This window comes from Aptenodytes patagonicus, chromosome 4 (genome assembly GCF_965638725.1).
Source record: "Aptenodytes patagonicus chromosome 4, bAptPat1.pri.cur, whole genome shotgun sequence".
Lineage (NCBI taxonomy): Eukaryota > Metazoa > Chordata > Aves > Sphenisciformes > Spheniscidae > Aptenodytes > Aptenodytes patagonicus.
Genome location: NC_134952.1, coordinates 10,669,061 through 10,691,775, shown reverse-complemented (window position 1 = coordinate 10,691,775; position 22,715 = coordinate 10,669,061). Strand labels below are relative to the sequence as shown.

General features: G+C 38.3%; 1 protein-coding gene across 4 annotated transcripts in view; it reads right to left on the bottom strand.

Annotated features, from left to right (window-relative positions):
- Positions 1 to 22,715, bottom strand: part of DOK7 (docking protein 7) — a 69,945-nt gene that overhangs the window by 28,931 nt on the left and 18,299 nt on the right. For all 4 annotated transcript variants that reach the window (XM_076335859.1, XM_076335861.1, XM_076335862.1 and 1 more), the window contains 3 exons: positions 20,751 to 20,870; positions 12,911 to 13,018; positions 9,338 to 10,212 (listed from right to left, as the gene is read on the bottom strand). In XM_076335859.1, coding sequence (XP_076191974.1) covers positions 9,338 to 10,212; positions 12,911 to 13,018; positions 20,751 to 20,870 — 1,103 coding nt within the window. The remainder of the gene's footprint in view (positions 1 to 9,337; positions 10,213 to 12,910; positions 13,019 to 20,750; positions 20,871 to 22,715) is intronic.

The following is a 22,715-nucleotide window of genomic DNA, read 5'->3' as shown; positions in this document are numbered from 1 at the left end:
TCTATTCAGGCAAAATGGCTTTTGACCTCAAAAAAAAAAATATTAAAGAAAAAAAATCATTGCATCAAAAAAATTTGCAAAATTAGATCTGATGCAATATGCCTCTCCATAGGAATTTAAGGAAAGAATACAGGAAGAAAAAATAATACAATCATGTTTTTCTTTTCTTCCTCTGTTGTTACAACTTGGCTTGAATTTCGGTCATATCCTCAAGCATGTTTTTGATATCTTGGACCTTTCTAAATGCTAAAAATTGCTCAACCCTCCTGCTAATCCCATGCTCAGAAAGAACTGATTTCCACTGCAATGTCCTCAGTTGCAGACTTTCTGAATCCACTGAGTGTAAAGGTTCCTGCATTAATAACTTCTTTCTGGTAACTCTGCAGTTCTTGAAAGACACCATTCTTTAAGCTCAATTTCACACACACACAAAAAAAATCTGTTGAAATAATGTATTCGGTGCCACTGCTCTGTGGTCTTCCATTAAATAGAAAATGGCTTTGAATTGTTTGATGAAGTTATAAAAACTAGTGATAGACTTCCCAGCATTAAAAAAAAATAATCATAGAGCAACTGCTCCACCCTGGCAGGTTGATTTTCTTCTTTAGTAACTCTTATTAATGGGCTCCTTTTCTGGCCACAGTTCACTTGAAAGGCAAACAACTTTCTGTCTCTCTCACTGCAGCCTGGAAAACAATCACATTTAATATAATCTTTACACTTGGATAGAATTGTCCATATGCAAAGTACTGTAGAAACACCATCCCATCAATCCTGACAATAGCCTTGGGAGGTAAACATTATCTAGATACAGATATTATACAACTAGGTAGACTGAGGTAAGCTGGTCAGAGCCACAATAATAAAACCGTAACACAAAATTCCCAGATCAGTCCAAATCTCAAGCTTCTTACCTCTCTTGCACACCCTAGGATTCCCCTCCGATTTAAAGTGAGACATTGTCCAAAACAGCGTCATCTGCACTTTGCCATCACGAATTCCTGCCAGGAGTCTGCATTAGACAACCAGCTTTGTAGCACAGCACGCGGGTTTGTAAAGTGCATCCAACACTAAGTCAGGCAGGGCAAGAGCGCCAAAGTTTAATATGGATTTCTTCTGAGGTCCAGCGCAATCAGCCCCACTTTTCTAGTCTCTGCTACATGGACTTTTGCAGAATTGCCTTTCTTTTCTTCTCTAGACATGTTCTCTAGCATTTCAGCAGAAGCATTCATAACTATGCATAATAAAGCAATACATAAAATTGCAAGGCAACTTTGAAACAGTCCATCCTGAAAACTGTTTGGCAGGCTTTTCTGTACCAGAATGGCTTACCTACACTTTCTAACCCTCCTGCCTATGGGAAGTATTCATTCTGTTCCGAACATATAAATATTCTTCAGTGATTCATTCCTCAAATTGATTTCAGAGTATTTTTTTGTGGAGCAGGTAATAAACAATTTTCTCTTCAGTGGATTTGTTGCCACACCTGCCATTTTCTTGCTAACAAATGCCAAAATCTCACTACCCATATGAAGATGTTACCATATTATTAAACCTTACTAAGCCAATATTAGAAAACCTTATTTGCTCTTTATGAAGCAAGTAATACAACTTGGTATAGGATTGCACAGTTACATTAGAAACAGTAAGAATTTGCCTCTGTCACAACCTCTCCACGACTGATATCTTAAGGATCTAATCTGATTACAAGTCCATTTGGGATATTATCAGCCAGACTGACAGTATTTCCACAGATATCTTGAAGTAACAGGTACATTGGGCATCTTGAATTACCAAAACTAATTCCACTCATGTGTCTTGTCATGGGTTGTGGACAAATTTAAGCACAGTTTGTGTAATTTTGGTGGAATACATTTCATCCTTCTAATTTGCATAATTCCAGTTTTAAGTGGCTCTGTCAAAAAGGGTTGATAGGAAAGGTCGCACCCCTACTGAGCATCTGTTTTTAGTCCTCTCATCTACTCACAGTGAGCTGCTGTCAACCCTCCAGTCATCCCATCCAAATGATTGCTATCCTACTGACACTCGCCGATTCCTTCTGAGCCATGCAATTACTTTGATATCAGTGACTGTTAATCAAAACAGAGTATTTTCTGCATAGCCTTCTTTAATCCATGATCTTAAAAATATAATGTTGGTAGACATTACAAACATTTTGCAGAAATGCAAGTCAAGGAATTGAGGTTTTTTTAAGGTAACTTTGTTTATGGTCTTGCAGAGGGAGATGAACCACATGGGAATCAAACCTAGGAATCTTAATCCAGGGCTGCCACTGGAGTTATTTGCTTCCCTCTGAGTTCAGCTCAATGTAATCCATGCTTTCGTGATCTCTTTTTGTGGTTTCTTCCTCTGCAGGTGAATTGTACTTTCTCCCTTTTAGAAAATGAAGATAGAAAGTGTCTGCTAACACTTTAGAGGATTCTGTAGAATTTTTCCAGAAAATAAATGGATTTCTAGTTAGAAAAAAAGAAGACAGAAAAAAACCCTTCCATTTTCCCATTTTGGCCATGTTCCAAGCGATCTGATGAGTGTCTTTACAACTGGATCAAAAACAAAAACACCACAAACCCTACATTCCAAAGGGAGTAATTTTTTTCCAGCTTTTATTGTCAGACTCTTCCTCTTTCAAAACATTTCTTTCTCTCTTCAGAAAAGCTATTGCTCGCAACAGAGGAAGAAGTAGCCATCAGTTGTAGTAATAATAAAAGTGCTATTATCCAGCTTAACTGTATTTAGGGGAGGAAGTAGATTTTCCCATTTGTTCATTCTGATGAGAATAAAAGGTCAATACCATGATTTATCAATATCTTCACTGGCTTTCTGACAGAAAAGCAATCCAGCAACATTTCTGTTTAGTACAGAAGAATTAATTCTGCTGAGCTATGTTGTCTACATCCCCTCATGTAAGAAAGATGCTCCCTTCTCTTGGCATTATTAATATCATTTCACTTACCAGTGCTTCTGTGGCAGGCACTTCTTTTCCCATTACAGACCATAGGCTATCTGTTCCATTTAGTGTCTGATCCCAAGAGGTGCTGAGAGCATAATTCTTATTATTCTGAATTCAGATTAGAACCTTTAGTCTTGGCAGAAACACTGTGGGGATTCTTTCATGATAGATGGAGAGTATCTTCAGTATTATTTTTTAGATAAGAGGTAAGGCAGCCTACTACAGTGCCAAAAGCAAGTGAGATCTGCACAGTTCTGGTGGGGTTGGCATGTTTTGTATTTTACTGTGACGTCTCAAATCCAAAGTCATACCCATTAAGTGACCTCCTCCAAGCAAAGCTTTGAAAGAGCTGGGTCACTTATATGAGCCCTTACCAGGCAACATCAAAGTAAAAGGAAGCTGGGTCTCTTCTTGATTATTTGGGAGCGAAGCCTATTGCCCAGAAGCATTATAATATTGTACAAAATAACAGCGGTAAACTGAGAAGAAAAAAAAAAATCTTCCTTCCCCTGTGAACTGCTGATAAGCAACATCTCAACACAGTGCATAAGCAGATCCCACAGCACCGTTGTAAGAGGACGAGAGTTAACACTGTGATAGACTGGGGTCCTGGCCAAAACTACAAAAAGGAAAACAAAACAAATCAAGCTCTAAGCCTGACACCACACCCACCTCTTTTATGCCCCTTTCCTCTGCCAGTTTCAACTGGAGAACGTTTGCTCCAATCTTTGATTTGCACAGCGCTGTGTGCTTTTGTCAGCACAACCAGCTCCAGAAATGACTGCATTTCATTGTCAAGGACAGAAATGATCATGGATTTCTTCTATTTCAGAAAGACGTTGTGGGGAAATTGGTGTTTTTAAAGATGCTTTTGAATCTGTGAAAAGCTCAAAAAATAACGCTACTTTATTGTAAAAATTTCAGAGCCTTTCACAATAACTGTAATGTAAGTAAAATGCCAGATTGCCAAATCATTGTTCAGTGCAGTCACCTCATTTAGTGGTGATACATGTTACGGAAGATGCACCTCACTGCAGGTTACTGTATCACCGTCAGGACTTAAAGAAAAACAATTAGAATTCAATCTTAAGAGAGCACAAATGCAAGTTTTCTAATTCATGCCAAAAGCCAATAATACCCAGAATCAATGGTCATCAAAGCATACGAAAGCCTCACAAACACAGTCACTCAGGTCAATAATACTGTCGACTGACTTCCAGATTCCTCCGAGGTGCAAACTGTTCCTGTTATAGTTTTAACAGTGTGTGTGTTGCCTAACTGCCCAGAGCTCTGCGATTAGAGCAGAAATACACGTAGAAACAATGCGGTAGAAGATGGCAAATGCATCCTTCTCAACTGAGAATTTAGACAGCCTGTAGCTTTTTTGAAGGTGGGAGGAAGCATAAAATGTTACAGCATCACACAACAATAATGTTAAAAAAAAAAAAAAAAACCTTTGAAAAGAGATGTAAGAGGTGTGTAATTACAAATAATCGTGTTCCTATACTTTCAGAGAAAGCAGGGAAATAAACACACTACAAGATAAACACATAGGGTGTTCAGTCTCATGGGGAAAGAGGTAATGGCTCCAACAGAAAAAAAATTGCTACATTAAAGTTGTATATAACAATATATTGTGATTTCTTTAGTATCTATTTTAATATTACACTAGAAAAGTACCTGATTAAAAGCCAAAAACAATGAAAACGTTCTCAGTTACATGGATGTGGCAATGTAGTCTGCAGCCGCTATTTCTCGAATCTCACTACACAAGTTTACACCTTATAGGCCTTCTCTTTTACCACTTTCAAAAGCATCGTCTACAGTGAAAGGAGACACACCAGCTAAATCCAGGGTCAAGGGTTTTGTACAGGATTTGGAAGACCAAGGCTATATTCCCAACCCAGAGACAGGCTGTTCATGACTTTGGTTAAATCGGTCCAGGCAAGACCACAAAACAGACCTCAGTGCAAGATGTTCTTAAAGAGTTCAAGCCCCTTCTCTGCCTGAGGACACATCAGCCTTGCTTCTCTCCAGGCTTAGTTTCTCCCTGGTCTATAATGCACAATGTAAACACAGATATTCATAGTAGCTCTACATCTACCCAGAGACTCTGCACTCACAAAAGGCTACATGTGATTAACAAGCCCTGCAGGGACATGGTGCTGCATGATTAAATATACTGAGTAAAGTGCCTGCTCAAGGATCGCAGTACAGACGTGCACATGCCTTCCCTTAAAGTTGTAACGCAAAATAAAGCAGTTTCTACAGAACAGACTAAAAGAGGTAAATTTCCTATCAGCTAATCAAAGCAACTCCCCACTTAAACCGAGATCCACATCCCACCAAGGCAGGTACCAGATCTCCCCATATTGTGTAGGGAAGGGTTCTTAGCCACTCAGCGCTGTGGATCCTGCTACCTGGCAAAACCCCTAAATTCTTTTGGGCACCGTGACCATAGCATTCCCATATTTCCGCTTACTACAGATATGCTGGGAGATTCAAAGTCTGAGGCATACAGTTCCTGTGGTATCAGGAACTATACAAATACCTCACAGAGGATTTGGGTAGACCGGCTCCTAATTTGGGACCACTGTCTCCAAGGAGGTTTTGGTATTTTTAAATGATCAATTAAAGTAGGTGGCTGAACACCAATACAGGATTGATGATAACAGCCACACACAAACTGACACTTTCTTTTCTCCTCTATCATGGCAAGTTAACTACCAAAGCAGTAATCAAGCCTATATTTCTACATACATAAGAACTCCCACTGACATAAATATGAGTTTAGGGTGAGCTAGACATACACAAAAGTCATTCCTACTAATAGGCACATTTTGAGCTGTCAACAGTGATTTGAGTATAACACTAAGTAGTGTGAAGAGACAGCCATAATCATTCCATGTTAATTCAACTTGCAAGAAGATGAAGGTCAGGGGACAAAAAGCAAAGCAAAACTAAAACCAGTACTTGTCAGATGGAAAAGGACAAAACCAGTTGGAAAATCATTTTATTTTTCAGGCTTCTAAGAAAATTTACAAACAATGGTGGTGTAAAAAAAAGACACCCTATAAAAAAGGTTGACATCATTTCTCAATCTATAGCATCAAATGAAGTTACAGAGCAACAAGCGTACAGTGAAATTCTATTAATCAAATTAGTATTAGCTAAGTAGTTGAAAATGTAATAAGTAAAGTCTAATAATGAATCTCTACAGCTTACTCAGAAATCCCATAACAATCCAACATTCTGAGCTTAAAATATACTTACAATACACAAAGAATTCATCTCTGCGATCATCTATAGCACTGAAACCACCGAGGCAAAAATTACATAGCAAAGGCACACCTTGTGAAGTTTGTAAAGAAGGACATCTTGAGCACACTACAATAACATACAACAGAAAGCAAAACACCCTGCATGCTTGCTTATTAATCCCCAATGTCTAATATGAAATACAATAGAGAAATAATAGAAGCAATATTTAGTGACTTTCTTCATGCTGGTTCTATTCTTCATCCAGAGTGAAACAGAAAGGCTTCCTCACCCTATTTTCTCTTTGAACCTTGGCACTTTCCCAGGTTACGTTCTCCCTATGTTCACCATCATCCTTGTCATTAGTGGAGCAAGTGGTTCTTAACCAAGTCAATCCCAATCACGAACACCACCATGCCTTCCACATACGCACGTCTTCATCCTGCAACCTGTCTCCAACTCTTCACATGCTGAACTCCAACACCCACAGACAACATGCCCAAATCTAACCTCGATTTGCCAAAGTTTACATACAGGGCAGAAAACAAACCAATGCTTATATCCTTTATTACTGCTGTAGACTTTCCTCTACTCAGGTCGCTCACTCGCTTTAAATAGTAGGCATTTAAAAACCATCAACACAATTTAATTAACAGCTTAACTTGAAATTGCAAAGGAACTCCAAACACTGGCACACTAAAGGCTTTTGAACATGAATTTGAATAAACGTGAAAACCTGGTGTCTTCATTAATCCGTAAATCAACTCCTCCTGGCCCTAACTGCATCTTAAACATATTCTGTCACAGCACAAGGAATAAGAATTATTTTTTAGTTACAGCATATGGATTTGTGCTTTCACTGTATTCATCATGAGAAAAGCCAAAGAAGGTGTCCATTAAATACTGCTGAAATAACTCATCTTGATGGTTCAGGACAATGTATCAAAAGGTTATTTTTTCTTTCAAAAGTAAAAACAAACCCATGAATCATTCCATTTAATGAGACTTCTTTCCCGAATGCTTACAAATGGGTAGAAAAAAAACGATAAGAAGCAGATGTGCACATCTCATGCTAAAACAGGAGTTAGTAAGAGTGTTGCACCAGTATTTCTCTCACTAAATTTGTTTAAAAATTGACAATTACTGAAATTCTTGCCAACTGATATTAGTAGGGCAACTACAAACACCATGAAACCTGACAACACTTTGCAATAAAATATGTGGGTGTGTATGTTGTTGGGGTCAACAGGCAGTTAAAGAAGGAGTGACATTTAGCCTTTAATGGCTTTGAAGATATACAATGGAATACTCACTTTCAGCTTCCTGTCTACCACAGATTTCCAGGGTAAACTTTGATAAATTCATGTCTAAACTGACAATTCAGATCCCCCGGAAACATTTAGACCATGTAAGCGAACTGTACCTTAACTAATTCTTTCCTCGCTGCCTATAACAAAGCCATCTTGGAGCTTTCTGATCCCAGAGCAGAGCCCTTCTAGGAATCAGTCTTGTGCATTTTTCCCAACTTCTCTCTAACTACAGGCAGCAGACACAGGAAGCCAACAGCAGATACACTGCTGTGCACCCCACTGCCTGCACTGCAGAAAGAAGCGGAAGGCTGAATCTCAGGCTCTTGCATCCAGTCAAGCTTTCAGAATTAGGCTAGAGGGCTAGTGAGGGCCTTTGGTGCCAATGGCTGGCAAGGATGGTCTTGGAAGAACGCTGATCCTAATGATCAGTGTAGACACAACCTTAGCCTGTCACACCAGTGCCTCCCTACCTCCCAAATGCTGCAAGTACATGACAAAGTAACGTCCAAGGTGCAGTTACAGAGGCTATACAAGCACCTCAGGCAGACAGCATTTTCTAGTTTTCAGACACATGAAGGCAGTCAATGATGCAAACGCACAAAATACCTCGTGAGAAGAAAATAATCCCTCAAGTTTATAATAGTCTAATTTTTCTTTCATAACTTACTATACACTCATGCCTTTCTCATAGCAGCGATTTATGTAATCCCACATGCTCAATTAAAATGTACGCACTTCAGTGGCAATACTTAATTCTTCAAACAAAAGTCTCTCTTGCTGAATCCCTACTTCACACATTCCTTAATTTGAGCACTCCCTCTAACCTTCCCAGCCTTTCAATAGCTCACCAACACAAACAGCTTTACCTTCTTCTAGTTTAGCAAACACATTCACCAAAAAGGTCTTCTCCAGAATAGGTAAAACCAGAAATATTTTCTCCATGCAATGTACAACTAACGTATAAAGCTTACTGCCGTAAAAAGCCAAGAATTTAGCAGTGTGCAAAAAGAACTTATGGGAATATCAGTCATAGTAACAGATAGTGGCAAATGTGTTTAGAAAGGCATATGAATCTCCATGCTTCAGGTTTTAAGTCTTTATGCAACTGGTGGTCAAAACTATTTTTTCCTGCAAATACACTGTCCTGGTAGTACACCACTAATGAGTTTTTGTACACCTCCTCTAAAGTATCTGTCACTGGCCAGTTATAAATATAATACTGGATTAGTTGACCTGCTATGGATTGCCATGCTAACTTGACTATCTTCTCTTTCCCCAGTGAGAAGCTTCGCTAATCTGGCTTCTTGTGCAAGGCATGCTCAAACTACAATGATAAAGAAAAGAAAAGCATCAATAAAATAAAAAATATGTGGTCACCTAAAGAGCAGCACATACTATTTGGCCTCCCTTCTTTCTTCTTTTGAAATACCAGCAGTAAGACAGATCAAAGTCCTTCATGCTAAATTACTATTATATGACAAATTCAGCCTTCTCTTGTGCCTGTAAAGCTTCTGCCTCTGCCACTGTAAGCCACTCACATACACCCAAACCCAAAATTGGCCAATTTAAAGGTAATGACTGATGGCCTGTATTGTTCAGTGTTTTCTTGATCAGGCACAGATTTTGAGGAAACTGTGTGCTAAGCCTCTCAACTTGAGCACAAACAACACAAAAGTTATTACCAGTTCAAATTATAAAGGAAATAATAGTATTTATGACTTGCAACTTAAGTCATTTTAAATTAATCATGCTATATTACGTAAGGCTTGTTAGCATCTGCTCAGTGTTAGGTATTTACCTTTAGTCCACCACAGATTGGACAAGCTGAAAAAAGAGCTCTTGTCATCCCAAGGTGGGGGCTACATGTGTCATAGGGGTCCGCTGAGGCCCCACTAGATGGTGACAACTCACTACTTTTGGAGTCTGACACCTGTCCTTGTGGTTTTGTGTCTGACCACCTCGAAACAAAATCCACATATGTCTCCTCACTTGAGTCCTTGCTGCTTTGTGCGAGTAAGGATGAAGGCCTCCCTCTGTCCTGGCTGTGCTCAGGTACCCTGCGTGCTTCCACGTGTGGTAGTAGCAGTTTTGGGTCACTAGCACCCTGAGGTGACAGGGCCTGGTCCTTGGGTAGCATGGAATCTGCACTCTTCGGTTGCACATCTTTAGAAGCTGCCTGTAACAAACTTCTGGGTATATCATAAATATGTCTGAGAGAGCTGGGAACCTGATACTCTGATCCTGCACCTCTCTGGGGCTCACTGTGCGGACAAGTACATAAATTCTGATCCGAAGGAAAGTTCAATGGCAAGCTTAGCAATGATCCAAACTCATCACCATGGCAAATGTCCAAGCTCCCAGCATAGGAAGAGAAGCTTCCAGAGTAAGAAGAGTGACTACCAGTAGCTATTCCACTGTCAGAAGAACTCTGACGACCTATTTCCTGTAGCTGTCTGGATCGGAGGGGCTTTGGAGGTGGTTTTGTGGTGCCACGTGCCCCTTCTGGAAGGGTCTTTTCTTCCCCAAGATGAATGCCCTTTGCAGCTGCCAGTCCATGACTCTCTTGAGAAGTGCTGGCTGAAGACTGTTCAGGCCAAATTGTCAATCTGCTCCCAACACTAACATCCGAGTGGCTGGTATCCGAAGACGAGCTTGAAAGACTTCTATCGTCTCCTAGAAAAGAAGAAAACACATCAACCTATGTTTAAAACACAATCGACAGACTGAAGCATGGCAAGTATGTACAAACAGAAAGGACCCTGAGATTCCATCTGTTTTTTGTAAGGGGAACTTCTGTCAGAAAGCCAGAATTCCTGCAATAATTCCTATCCCCACGGGGAAAATAAAATGCAAATAGTATGTTACCTTGCCATAACCCTACCACATTATGGAACATAATGCATTCAGGGCTAAATTTTTAGAGTTTATGCACCAAGTTCTCCCCTTTCAACCATATTTTACTTCCGTATAGTTAATCGGTTTTATTTTAGATACTCCTATCTTCTGTCACAGGGAATAGTCACGAAGTCCCATGCTCAGAATAGCTGAGGATGCTCTGAAGAAAACCTTGTTACTGCAACCCAAAGCCATAGAAGACATTTCCATGTTTCTATTTGATCTGAATCAACCAAATGATTATCTTATTTGTACTTTTTTTCTCTATTTAAAGCTTATCTGAATAACATCAAAGTGAATGTTGAAGAGACCACAAAAATAAAATCAAACTTAAGACTGTCCTGTTCTCTCATCTGAGCTCTCCTAGGCTGTACTTCTCCGTAATATCCATACCAAAATGCAGCCATACATCACTGTAACAAACAACGAGATTACTAGTATTATAAAAATGTTTACATATCTATATACAAAAAGATCTTCCATGACTCATTTATGCACATATTGCAAGAATTTTTTTTTCCTCACTGATACTTGCAAGAAGGACACTTTTACAGGTAACTACTGCTATCCAAGACAGAAGATGGAAGAAAAAAAATAAACATTAGCATGAAAGGGCATAAGGACAAACCACAAACATCACACAAAAACATGTACAAAAACAAACAAACAAAAAACCACTTCCTTGTAGTGGCACACACAGTCCACAATGTTATTTCCTTCCTTCTTAATAAAACCAATGTGAAAACAAAGGCTGACAGCAGGATCATTTTGCAGGTATTAATTTTAACTAATTTTATTAATTTTAAACCTTGGGCCATAAGTTGCCAGATGGGGTAGAAAGAGGAAGGGTCCACTGCAAATTGTGACCTGAGCTTCTGGTATTACTAGGCTATTTCTATTCTCAGGTGTTGAGGGAAAAGTTTAGAACAATTTTCTTTCTCTTCATGGAGTAATTCTTGATATATATTATCACAAAATAGCAATGTTTATCCCGTGAAATCTAATCCCTTCTTTTCCCCCAATGCCCATAGCATGACACTGGCTTGTGACCCCCACGTAAGTGTAACTCCTGAGATAAAATTATACAGCTGTCTAGATGGAAGGCATGAATTACAAAAATATTAGTGTAGTTCTCAGCAACATGCCCAGAAGAAGAAATATACTTGTTAAACAAAAGTCATTCTGCTTACAAAAACATATTTTTAAATCGAAAAAATAAGATTGTTGAATTTATTTGAAATCACTTCTCTTAGACAAATATTTTAGGCACTTTAAAACTCTGGAAGGGAAGCCCTCCCACAGTCTTGAAGAAAATGCTCTTAAAGATGTAGAGCTACATGTTCTCCAAGGCAGTGGCAGAACCTAGATCTCCAGATTCAGGCAAATGTCCTCCCACCAAACCTACAGGAACAGTCTTGTTGTTATAATATTTCCCATAAACATAAATACTTAATTTTCCTATGCAAAACTCAAATAACAGAATATGAAAATCTTACTCTAGAATTCCTCATTCTCTGAGGATTATAATATTCTTAGGAGTATCAGGTCATAAATTCAAGTAATCTCAAGCAAAGAATATATACAAAGTTGGACCACATGTTTTCTAACCAGCGTGACTGGATAAAAATACAGGCATGCTTCTCTATCAAGGCCCATTTGTTTTCCATCAATCTAGTCAAGTCTAGCAGTTATATGCTAACTAAGAAAAACCTTAGAAAGTCTCAGTGGAATTTAGTCAGAAACCACATTACTCAGCAGTGTCAAGACTAAAGTAGCCATGGATGTGTACAGAAGCACATAATTAAGCTCTTGAGGATCTTCACAGGGCCATTTTTAGGCTTGTAGGCTTTAGAGTCAGGAGCAAAGCAAGTGTTTTGAAGATCTAACTTCTGTTATTAAACAATTCAAATGGCAGTTCAGGGCACAGGCCCTTTTACAAATCCAGTGCTAGACACCAATTCTACTTTGACACATAAACTCCAGAAGGGACATGCACAGATACCACCACGAAGAGCAAGAATAATAACACTTAGAACCAAAGCACAGGAGTCCTAGGTTTTACTACATAAATCTGCTGTAAGCCTGATATGTGAACTATACAAGTCAGTTCATGTCATAGGCTGGAGCGAGTCAAGTACTTAAGCAGATAGCAAACTTGATGCAGACCGTTCTTTTGAAGTTGCATATGCACAAATTCGGTAGGATTCAGCATACAAAGGATTTTTCTCTGTTAATAGTGTTTGATCCAAAACCCACTCTGCTCAGCTGAAAAACTCCAATCCACAACAATGGACTTTAGACAATGCTGTTAAAGAACTGTCCCGCAAGCAACAGCAGCCAAAGCAAATATCTTGACCATTTCTGTGTTATTTTTCTTTTAACCTCAGCATCTTATAATTATATACATATACATATTTCTAAAGCCTGGGAAGGAAGGAAGACCATTTATTTTTATTTAATTAAAGATATTTCTTACCTCCACTGCCCTGGCGACTTGTATGGGACAGCAAGCTCAAGCGCTTTTCTAATTGCAAAGCTTCATGAGCCAATCTTTCTTCTGAATAGGCTGGATTTGTACTTGGATCTTTAAAAAGGAACAGAAAATAAATAAATAAATAAGAAGAAACATGGAAAATATATAAAAAGAAGGGGAAAAAAAAGACATAGTCTTATGTTAGATACTCTGTTCTTGTTTGATCTTCTACTAGAGGAGAGGAAAAAAGCTGATCAGAAAATGTATGGGACAATCTGCCTTCAAGCACATCCTGGAGAAATGCTACTTAATAAGTTATAATTTTAAGTGTCAAAAACTTTCAGATATTATACCCAATATCTGTAAGAGTTACCACCAGGGACAGAACCCTGAAGAGCACAGCACCAAAGGCAATAGCTACAGAGATAATTAACATCCAGCAGGTCTACAGGAGTTGAAACTAATATGTGACCTGTAAAACGTGTCCTGACTTCACTGAGCTCATTGGGAATTTTATCATCAAGAAAGACCAAATTTTTCATCCTACTAATTTACAAATCTACATCAGAGAGTCACAGTGATTAAACTATCTGATACCTTCCAATGCCTATCACCTATTTACACAGACATCGCTTTCAAGTTTGATGTTCAGAAGGTCATTAAGTTCAGAAGTCAGAGATGAAATAAGCAACCTGGTGGCTCTCCATGTTTAATATAAGACAAGTTAGAATGGTAAAAACCACTACTAAAATATACTATAGGGGATTTTCCCCATACATTTTAGTGAGTTTGCCATTCCAGCTGAAATTACTTCACTGAAGAAGCTCCTTCCATTCCAATAGAAAGAGGAAGACCAAAAGTTATACAGAATGTGGAAGAACTTTCATCAGAAAAATAGGCCAGTTTCCTCTAAACCATTTTGTTTCCAACCAGGCACAACAGTAAAACCAGATGTTGGAAATAATCATAACCATTATCCCAAGAGAAGTCTTACAGATTTTTTCAAACAGCACTGCCAAGTGTGTCATGTTCAGCAGTTGCAAAAGATATGGTCTGCTAACTTGTTCATCATTGGAAGCTTCATTAGCTCTTACTAATTATATAGGGAAAGGAATTAATGACAGATAAAACAGATTAGCTTCCTCAAAACTGCTGCTCTTGTATATCTGATCAACTGGGTAGTAGTAGCACACCACAAAAACATTTAATCACTGAATCATTTAATAATAAGAAAGAAAGGATGAAAAGGGCTACACATTGCTGTGGTTGAGTTAGTAAGATAAAAAACAGTTGAAATGATGACAGAAAAGTTTCATTTTCATCCCAGGTCTTTCAGTTTTAAAAGACTTGGGTTTGATGTTGTCAACACAGCAGTCAAAGCAAGCTCACAATCAGGGGAAGGAGCATTTCCAGGTGAACTGAAGCTCCATGGGAGTCCCTACCTTATTAACTACCTGCGAAACAAGCTGCCACATCTCTCCTCCCTAACGGCATTCATTTTCTGACCTGCCCTGGATAGATCTGAGTGCGTCACAGGACCAGAAGTGACAATGCTGAACTTTCTTTCCCATGTAGAGGGGGTTTCCATCTTTAGCAGTCTGGATGAGATTAGCAGAACAAGCCAGACACACACAGAGTCCTTCTGTAACAGCGTATGTTGGAAATCAAAGATGTTCTAACAGGAACAAGGCAAAATGCCTGTGACAAACAGGTCTTTGACCTCTGTGTCTCCCAGCTCAAACAGTGCTTGATGTCAGTGTCTGACACCTTCCCAACTTAACTTTAAGAAAAGAGGACTGTTTGATATGGATTATTTTGTTAGGTCTCCATTCCTATTTCCCCTGCAATACAACTCATATTAAGCATTGACTAGTTCAAACCTGTGTAACTGCTTACTCAAACGAAACCCCCAATATGGACCTCTGCCAAAGGAAAATACAAGATTTGGCCACCAGCACCTATGGTGCAACCCAGACAGGTCTATGCAAGGATCTGCTCAGTGGCATACAGTGTTACAGGCTACTGCTTGAACCTATTTTTGAATGTCCTCTGCGGTTACTCTGCTGAATCTAGTTAAATGTCCTTATATCCAAAAAGGTTCAACAAAGATGTTCTACGAGCACTTTGAGTATAAAGTTGGCATAACAGATCAGCAAATTAGTCATACCAAGATGCAACAGACACTAACCCTTCCCACAGCAAAGAACTATCAGTAGGAAAGATCTTTCCACTTTCCTCAGAATATGATTACTTGATAAATACAGTTTTTCCTAATGTTACTAGGGAACATACACAACTATTAGTTTTTTAGTAACTGATATCCCTCTTACAGACAGCAAAAGATATAATTAAAAAAAAAACTGGTCAAGCAACTGATGTTGCAAAAATGGCCTACAATAAAATACAAGATGGGGAGATAGGAGGGAAGTTGAAGCAAATCAGTAAGTTTGCATGTCACATGTTCAATTGCTTCTAGAAGCCAAATTCCTTTTTAACTACACAGCTACAGAACACAACAGTTTTCACCCAACAACATGAAATCTCTAGGCATACTGTCTGTCCAACAGGACTGATAATTTTTTGGTTAAACTTGCCCTTACAGATTGCCTATGTATAAAAGGTGTGTATAAAATTGGGTTCATAGTTATGTGCTGTGACTTCTCATTGCCCAGTTTTGAGGAAGATTGATTAGAATAATCCTTTCTCAGCAAGGACCAGGAAATATCTAGAGAAACAACTTCAAAACCTGCCGAACATATATAGACTTAAAGTCCTAGGCAGGTATTAAAAGTAATTGTCCATCAGTCTTACTGAAGTCTTTGTTTTGCCTTTAATCTTCCCTGCTGATAAGCAAGACTTCTATGGAAAACACACACAATACTATTCTCCAGAAGCAGCAGATTCCTATACCAGTATTTTTGGTTACAAACTACCAAGCACTAACCAGGAGGTTTTGCTACAAGATCAGACTAAGGACCGAAGTCACTGACAGCCACCTTTTAGAGACCAGTCCTTACTGGAGAGCATAACCTATGACCTCCTGTCATATAAGTGTAGAAATATGGCCTAAAAAATGGTAAAAACAAGGGTTTTTTTCAACAGTAAAGTTGGATTTGGTGGCATCATCCTATACCTTGTGCATGCACAAAGCCTCTAAATAACTGTGTAGTAATTTGCCATGTTACTAACTCAGGAGGACAGAAGCAGCATGACCGGTACTGAGACAGCTGTCCAAGGAAGTTCAGACAGCTTCTGCCCACACAACATCCTACAGTAGCTCCAACAACTCTAAGAGCAATTAGTACCTTCATTTCCCAAACTCTAAACAAATGTATCCTATAACATGATTTACTCCCATAGAATCTAGGCAGTTAGATTCACTCGGGTCCTCCAATTAAGAAAGTGTTTTATCATTTTCCAAACAAAAATGGATCCCTTGCTATGAAGAAAAATCTTTTGTGTGAGGCAATCATTGAAATCTTATTAAACACTGCTTTGGGGCAAAGGGGAAGGATTACATCAAATTTGGCTGGACTAAAAATGCCTCTGATGGAGATTTTATTTTTATATTACGTTGGTGGATATTCATTAAAGCCACATCAGCTGCTCATCGTGGGAGATTTTGAATACTTTGGTAACACATTAATAAAGTGTCACAGTAATTCAAAGCTCCAGGGTTGTTCAGTAAGCACCTGTCAGGAAAAAATGTATCAAGTCAGCAGCTACCTAAGATATGCTTGATTATATGCATCTTTAAAATGCAACATTGGTTAATTACTTCATTAAACAAAGTTAGATAAGTTAGGCAGAACATCTCTCCTTTCTTTCTTCCTTTGTAACTGTAGGCACATTTGCAAATCAGGCCTGGACCCTCACCTTCATGCTAACATCTCCACACCTTGTAAGATGTCTGGAGGAATGAAAAGATGTCCTAAAAGTTTGAGGAGGATCCACTTGGTACAGATACTGCAGAAGGCAGCCACAGAGCTGTCTTGCAATGGCCAAAGGTGTATCAAGCTTCAACAAAAAGAAAGAGCATCAGATAGATCCTCAGCAAGCAGCACTGCACACTCACCAGACAGTCACAAAGCAGCCTGAAAAAGCTTCCAAAATTAAAAGAGAGCATCAAGACTATCAACATTACACTTGGGGTCTTTCCAGCCTGCAGGACTAGACTGTCCCGTAGCCTTAGTCAGATTTAGAGAGTACTGATCTGCCCACTGATCAAAGGTATCACTGATCGGCTGTTGGGCCTTTGTTGTGTTTGTGTTTGGCATTCAAGATGAATTTTGCTAGTGAAAAGAAGGAATTCAACACACACTTGATAAACAAACATTTCTCAAATAATATGCATGCAAATTCAGTATAGATTACAAACCATGCAATCAGTGATTCATTACTCTGTCAATACCTAGACTTCTGTCAGGACAAGAACATAAAATTCTCTGGTCTGTTTTCTAAGTATCTTCTCAAGAAAAAAAGTTGCAAGTTGTGAGTAGCCAATTACAGCAATTATCTTCCAACTAGTAGCTGGAGAAAACAAGCCATCCAAAGATATCCTGTCACTCATTTGAGTCCTTTATTTAAAACGCTACACTGCCTAAAAACGTTTACAGATACCTACACTACCTTTGCATTCCCACTCAATGCCGTATGTCTTAAATTTGAGACCTGATCATGCAGCCTTTAACAAATCAAAACCTCCAATCTGCTAATGGAGCTACCAATAGGAGTATTTTGGTACAATTTTGCAGAATTAATGGACTCCCAAAATAAGTACCACACAGTAGAAAACTGTAAAACATCTAATGTTCTTTTTCTTTTGCATTTTATTTTGGATGTACACATAATAGAATTATTTTTATCGTAAGAATATTCACATTCATTTGATACCCATTTCCAAAACGTCACAGAATAATTCAGGTTGGAAGGGATCTCAGGAGTTCTATGGTCTAACCTCCTGCTCAAAGCAGGTCAGCTATGAGAGATTAGACCAGATTTTGATACCTTGCAATAGTCAGTCAAGTTTACGAGTTCCACTGTGCAGCTTTTTCATTACATATTTTATAGATGACATAATAAAATACATTCAGTAATCACATATCTATAAGAACACCAAGCTTTTAAGGAAGTAAGGTATATTTTTTAAAACTGCAATCCTGAAAAGAAGATGTGAATATTGTACTTGAGCAAATATCCCTTGCACATGCAGTTTACAAACTCCTTTGGGACACTGGGCAGTTTACATTTGTTTAAAGAATCACTATGGGAAGTAAAAGTAAGAAAACTGGTCATTTTCCAGCCCTCTTCAAACCAGTCTCTACCATTTCCTATTAATTTCATGCTAACACTTAAATATTTCAGCACTCCATTTAACCATATGGTTGAGCTGTTTGTACATGAAGCCACTGGCTTCATTCATTACCCTTTTGCCAAAGACAGACTCAGCAGATGTTGACCGCATAACGTCTCTAGATTTTACATTTGTTCCGTGGGCATTGGTGTTCAAGAACACTGTCAATGTGACATTTTTTTCACCACATTACATTCTTTTCTTTGTACAGCTGCCCTTTGTGTGTTTTCCTTTCTTGAAAATACCTAAGAGTTATTGAAGCATATTTCGTGTTTAAGTTGGAAAGGTACAGGCAACAGCAAGAAGCCAAATTCAAACAGCAAACTGTGGAGAGAAGGCTGCTTCCTATAAAAGCTTTTAAATTACACAAAAGCAGAACATTGCATAAAGCACAGTTGAGGCTGTGTAGCATTCTGCCCTGCAGTAAATACGAATAACATTGACTAGATGTTTTGTGGTAGAATCCCCAATCTGGAAGTTTTGATCTAGTTACCTGAGGTGTGCAGATGATTAATCTATTTAATAACTAAACCTTTCAAAAGGTTGGGTGAATTTCAATACTCTTGCCAGATACAGTATGCAGCTGGTAGAGACTTGACCTTTTCAAGCAACACAGTACATGCTGTGTAACAGCATACTTGATAAGGAAAATTAGTTTATGGATGAATCACTAGTATTGTACATGTGCATGTGCCTTAAACAGGTCTGTGCAAGCTTCTGCATGGGGTAATAAATGAAGGAGAACATGAAAAATAAACATTTTCTATGAAGGGACGTGTACATAGAGGGTGACAACAAACTGGAAGAGACAAGGGTAAAGATACAGGGAAATATAAGTTAGAGGGGTCAAAGTAGCTTGGAAAAGGGCTGCAGAGGAGTCTGCAAGAACGTGAGCACAGTTCCCTACAGGACACTGCTCCTGTCCAGGGAAACAAGGTGAAATCGAGTGGCTGGGTACATCTTCACCTCATTTTAGTGGCAAGTCCATCAAGCACAGAAGACAAATGAAAAAGACCTCAGAAAAGAGGTCTTCCCTTACAAAAATCACCAAATCATCCCCAGGATATTCCACATCCACTTTATGCACTTCAGTGAGGTCAGAGCTCTTGAAGGAGGGAAGGGAATGTGTTATGTGGCTATGTATAACAAACCACAAATGCCAGAGTTGCTAAGATGTGAAAGCAGATTTACTTCTACATGCCTCTAAAAAAAGATTTTTCAAAGAATGTGCCTTCTAAAATTAAAATTTAAAAAAAACAATTAAAAAAAGACAACAATAGTTGCTTGTAGACTTAATTTTTCTGGACATAAATTTTTGTTAAATGAAAGACAGGAGTTGTATATGTGTAATACAGTTTTAGATATGCAGAAAAATACGCATTCAATAATAAAGCTTTAAGCATCAGCACTGTTTTTTGGGTTTCTGTTGTTTGCTTTTTTTTAACACTCCACTTAGTTGAATGCAAACACAGATCATCATATAAGAAGAATGAGGTTTTATTGCCCACTATTCTGCTTGATTATTTTATTTACTTTGGTGCTACAACTATGGGAAAGAAGAGATGAACTGAGCCTTGTGTCTACTGCATTTATCTTAACTAAGTTTTCATAATTTATTTTCACAATTTTTGCATCCAGTTCTAATCTTTTCCATCACATTTTCTTCCTGCAATTATCTTAATCATATAACAGCAATAAAACCCTGTCAAACACCTATTAACTGCCTAACACTTAAACAGAAACTCTAAGTATTTTCCAGAAATCCCACCTCATCCTTCACTGTTCTTGCAGCCTATTCCCACTGTATCCCACTGCCAATTCACAGATATTTTTCTGCAATCTCATTTCCGCACTCTTGCTCCATTTGACACAGTCCTTCCGACTCAATATTGTATTTCTTCATCTGCTAAAGTCAAAAGTCAACAGGGCTTACTATGATGCCATCTAATTTCCTCTCTGAACATTACAGCGCATGCACCATTTACCATGAAATAGGAAAAGGAATTTAATCCTTGCACATCAGAAAAGAAGCTCAAGCTGCAAAACTGAAATGTAATCTGGAGGCCTGACAAAGTTTTCTAAGGTTGGCAAGACTTATTTCTAAGTGTTTTAGATGAACTCAAAATGCCCTAGAAGTTAGTTTTCCCTTAAACTATCAAAATAGTAATGCAGACATGGATCCAAGTTGAACTATGTAAGTTTAAAACTAAAGGTTAGGGTTCCTTTCAATTCAAATTGTCATATTTTAGTACTGTTAAATAAGAAAAGGCTAAAGTTAGCAATATCACCAGAAATATGAATGAGCCAGAGCAGCAGGGGGAAACTGGGTACATTCAACTGATAAATCTGTACTGTGACATTTCAGAATGAAAACCACTTTGCACTTTCTACACCCTTAGTGTCTGCAAGCTGTTCTTACAATCACAGCAATAAGTGCTAGACATAGCAAGTTCCTACTTTACTCAGTTACTCTATACTTCCTATATTAACCTGGTAGGACTGGACGCAAACCAAAAGGGCCTTTCGTCGGGGAGATGCCACGGACGATACAGTCGAACAGAAAGCTGATCTGCTCTCCTTCAGCACAAGAAAGGAAAAAAACACCAGCCCCTGCAAGAAAGCACAACATAATTATGTGTTTTTCACCTGGATACATTAGAAATATATTTAGCTGAAGCTATTTATAATTTAGGAATCAAAAGAGTATTCAGTGCAAGCCGTGAAAAGAAATCAACAAGACATGTCCTTAAGAGAAAAGAAATGCAAAAAAAAAATCAGGTCAGCACACACACACTATATCATGAACATACACATAAATTCAACAGCTACCTAATAATTTATGCTAATTTTCTGAGATTCAGGCAATTAGAGCAATGCCAAAATACAAGCCATATGCTCAACAGCTGTCTGGGTCTTTTATTCTTATTTATCCCTAAAATTTTGTAGATCAAATCCTAGCTATGAAAGTGTCAGGGATACTTAAAGTATCTTCATCAAAATGAACCAAGTTAATTCTACTGTTACCCAGTTTTAACCAAGTGCAGCTTTTCATATCCCAATGAATTAGGATTTGGTTATATTGCTGACTTATATTATACATTTTCCTAGAATAAGTCCTACGTGTCTATTATTAACAGAATGTAACACGACTCCACAGGTTGTCATCAGATCTTTACCCTTTGCTCTATTCTGATATTTTGCTTTCCATTCATTAAGAATAGCCCCAAGCAAAATTAGAATGAGAATCACTAAATAAACAAACAAGTTCTGAGCTGCATGATATATGGCTACACGGACAACACACAAGACTAGAAGTGCTCCACAGAACATTTTATTTGAGAATTGTCAGTCCAAATATTACTCATATCAAGAAAGAAAAAAAAAAAGTCTAGATGACCTTTTTGATGCTCTTAAAAGACCAGGCAAAAGACCACCCCAGTAACCAGTGACTTCAGGAAAAAAAATACAATAACCAGATACAAAAGGATATTAAATTAGTATATAGGCCTTGAAGAAGTGCTGCCAATTCACCAAAGCCATACACAGTAGAAAACCACAATACCGACCTGCAGTAGTGTTTGGCATATTACTTTCCTAGGGACTTGGGACCCTAATCTGGACATAAGTTTGACTTCTGCATGTCTCTAGCCAATTCTGAGTTGCATACGTATTTTTGCCAGTTTTACTTAAAGCAGCAGAGCTGGTCTTGACCAGAATGCCTGGATCCCCACCACTTTCCACACATATGCCCTGTCATATCCAACAGGATATTCACATTTCATTTAAGCAATGGATACACTTTTGACTGCTTGACAAAGGGCTATGGGATTCAAACAAAAGGGATAATAAAGAGTGGACCACAAACCAAGTTAATTATTTTAGAAAATTAGATATAGCCAGCAAGCAGTAAACTGACCACTCTAGGAAAAGCATATTCTGGTCCATGCTCTTTTGTCATTCTCAATTTATGTCACATCTAAGTCTTTGCCTGCTCTGCTTAAATCTGTTCAAGACAACATTGTTAGCAGCATCTTCGTAACTTGATTTGTCACTGCACCACATTTGTTCCTCTTCAGATCTTACTGATAAAAACTTCTCCAGCCAAAGAAACAGAAATCCTGTTCCTGGTACAGTTTATTTCATTTGATGAACTGCTATAAATTCAACTGGAATTAGAATTCACTCACTGGTAGAAGTTAAATTTATACTTAAGGGCTGGCTTGCCAATCATTTCTAGAGTACAAGGTCTCAAACATATTCCTTGAGACTCAGGATAGACAAATATTAAAACACTAAGCTATGTTTAAGTAACTGAAAAGATGAACACACACTAGCTCATGAAATATAAACCAGAGAAAAGCCTACTTAACTCCACACTTCTGTGGTATTGTTTTTTATTATTGTTTTTAAAAACAAGTTTGTCCCACGTTTCCTCATGGCACATATACACACCCT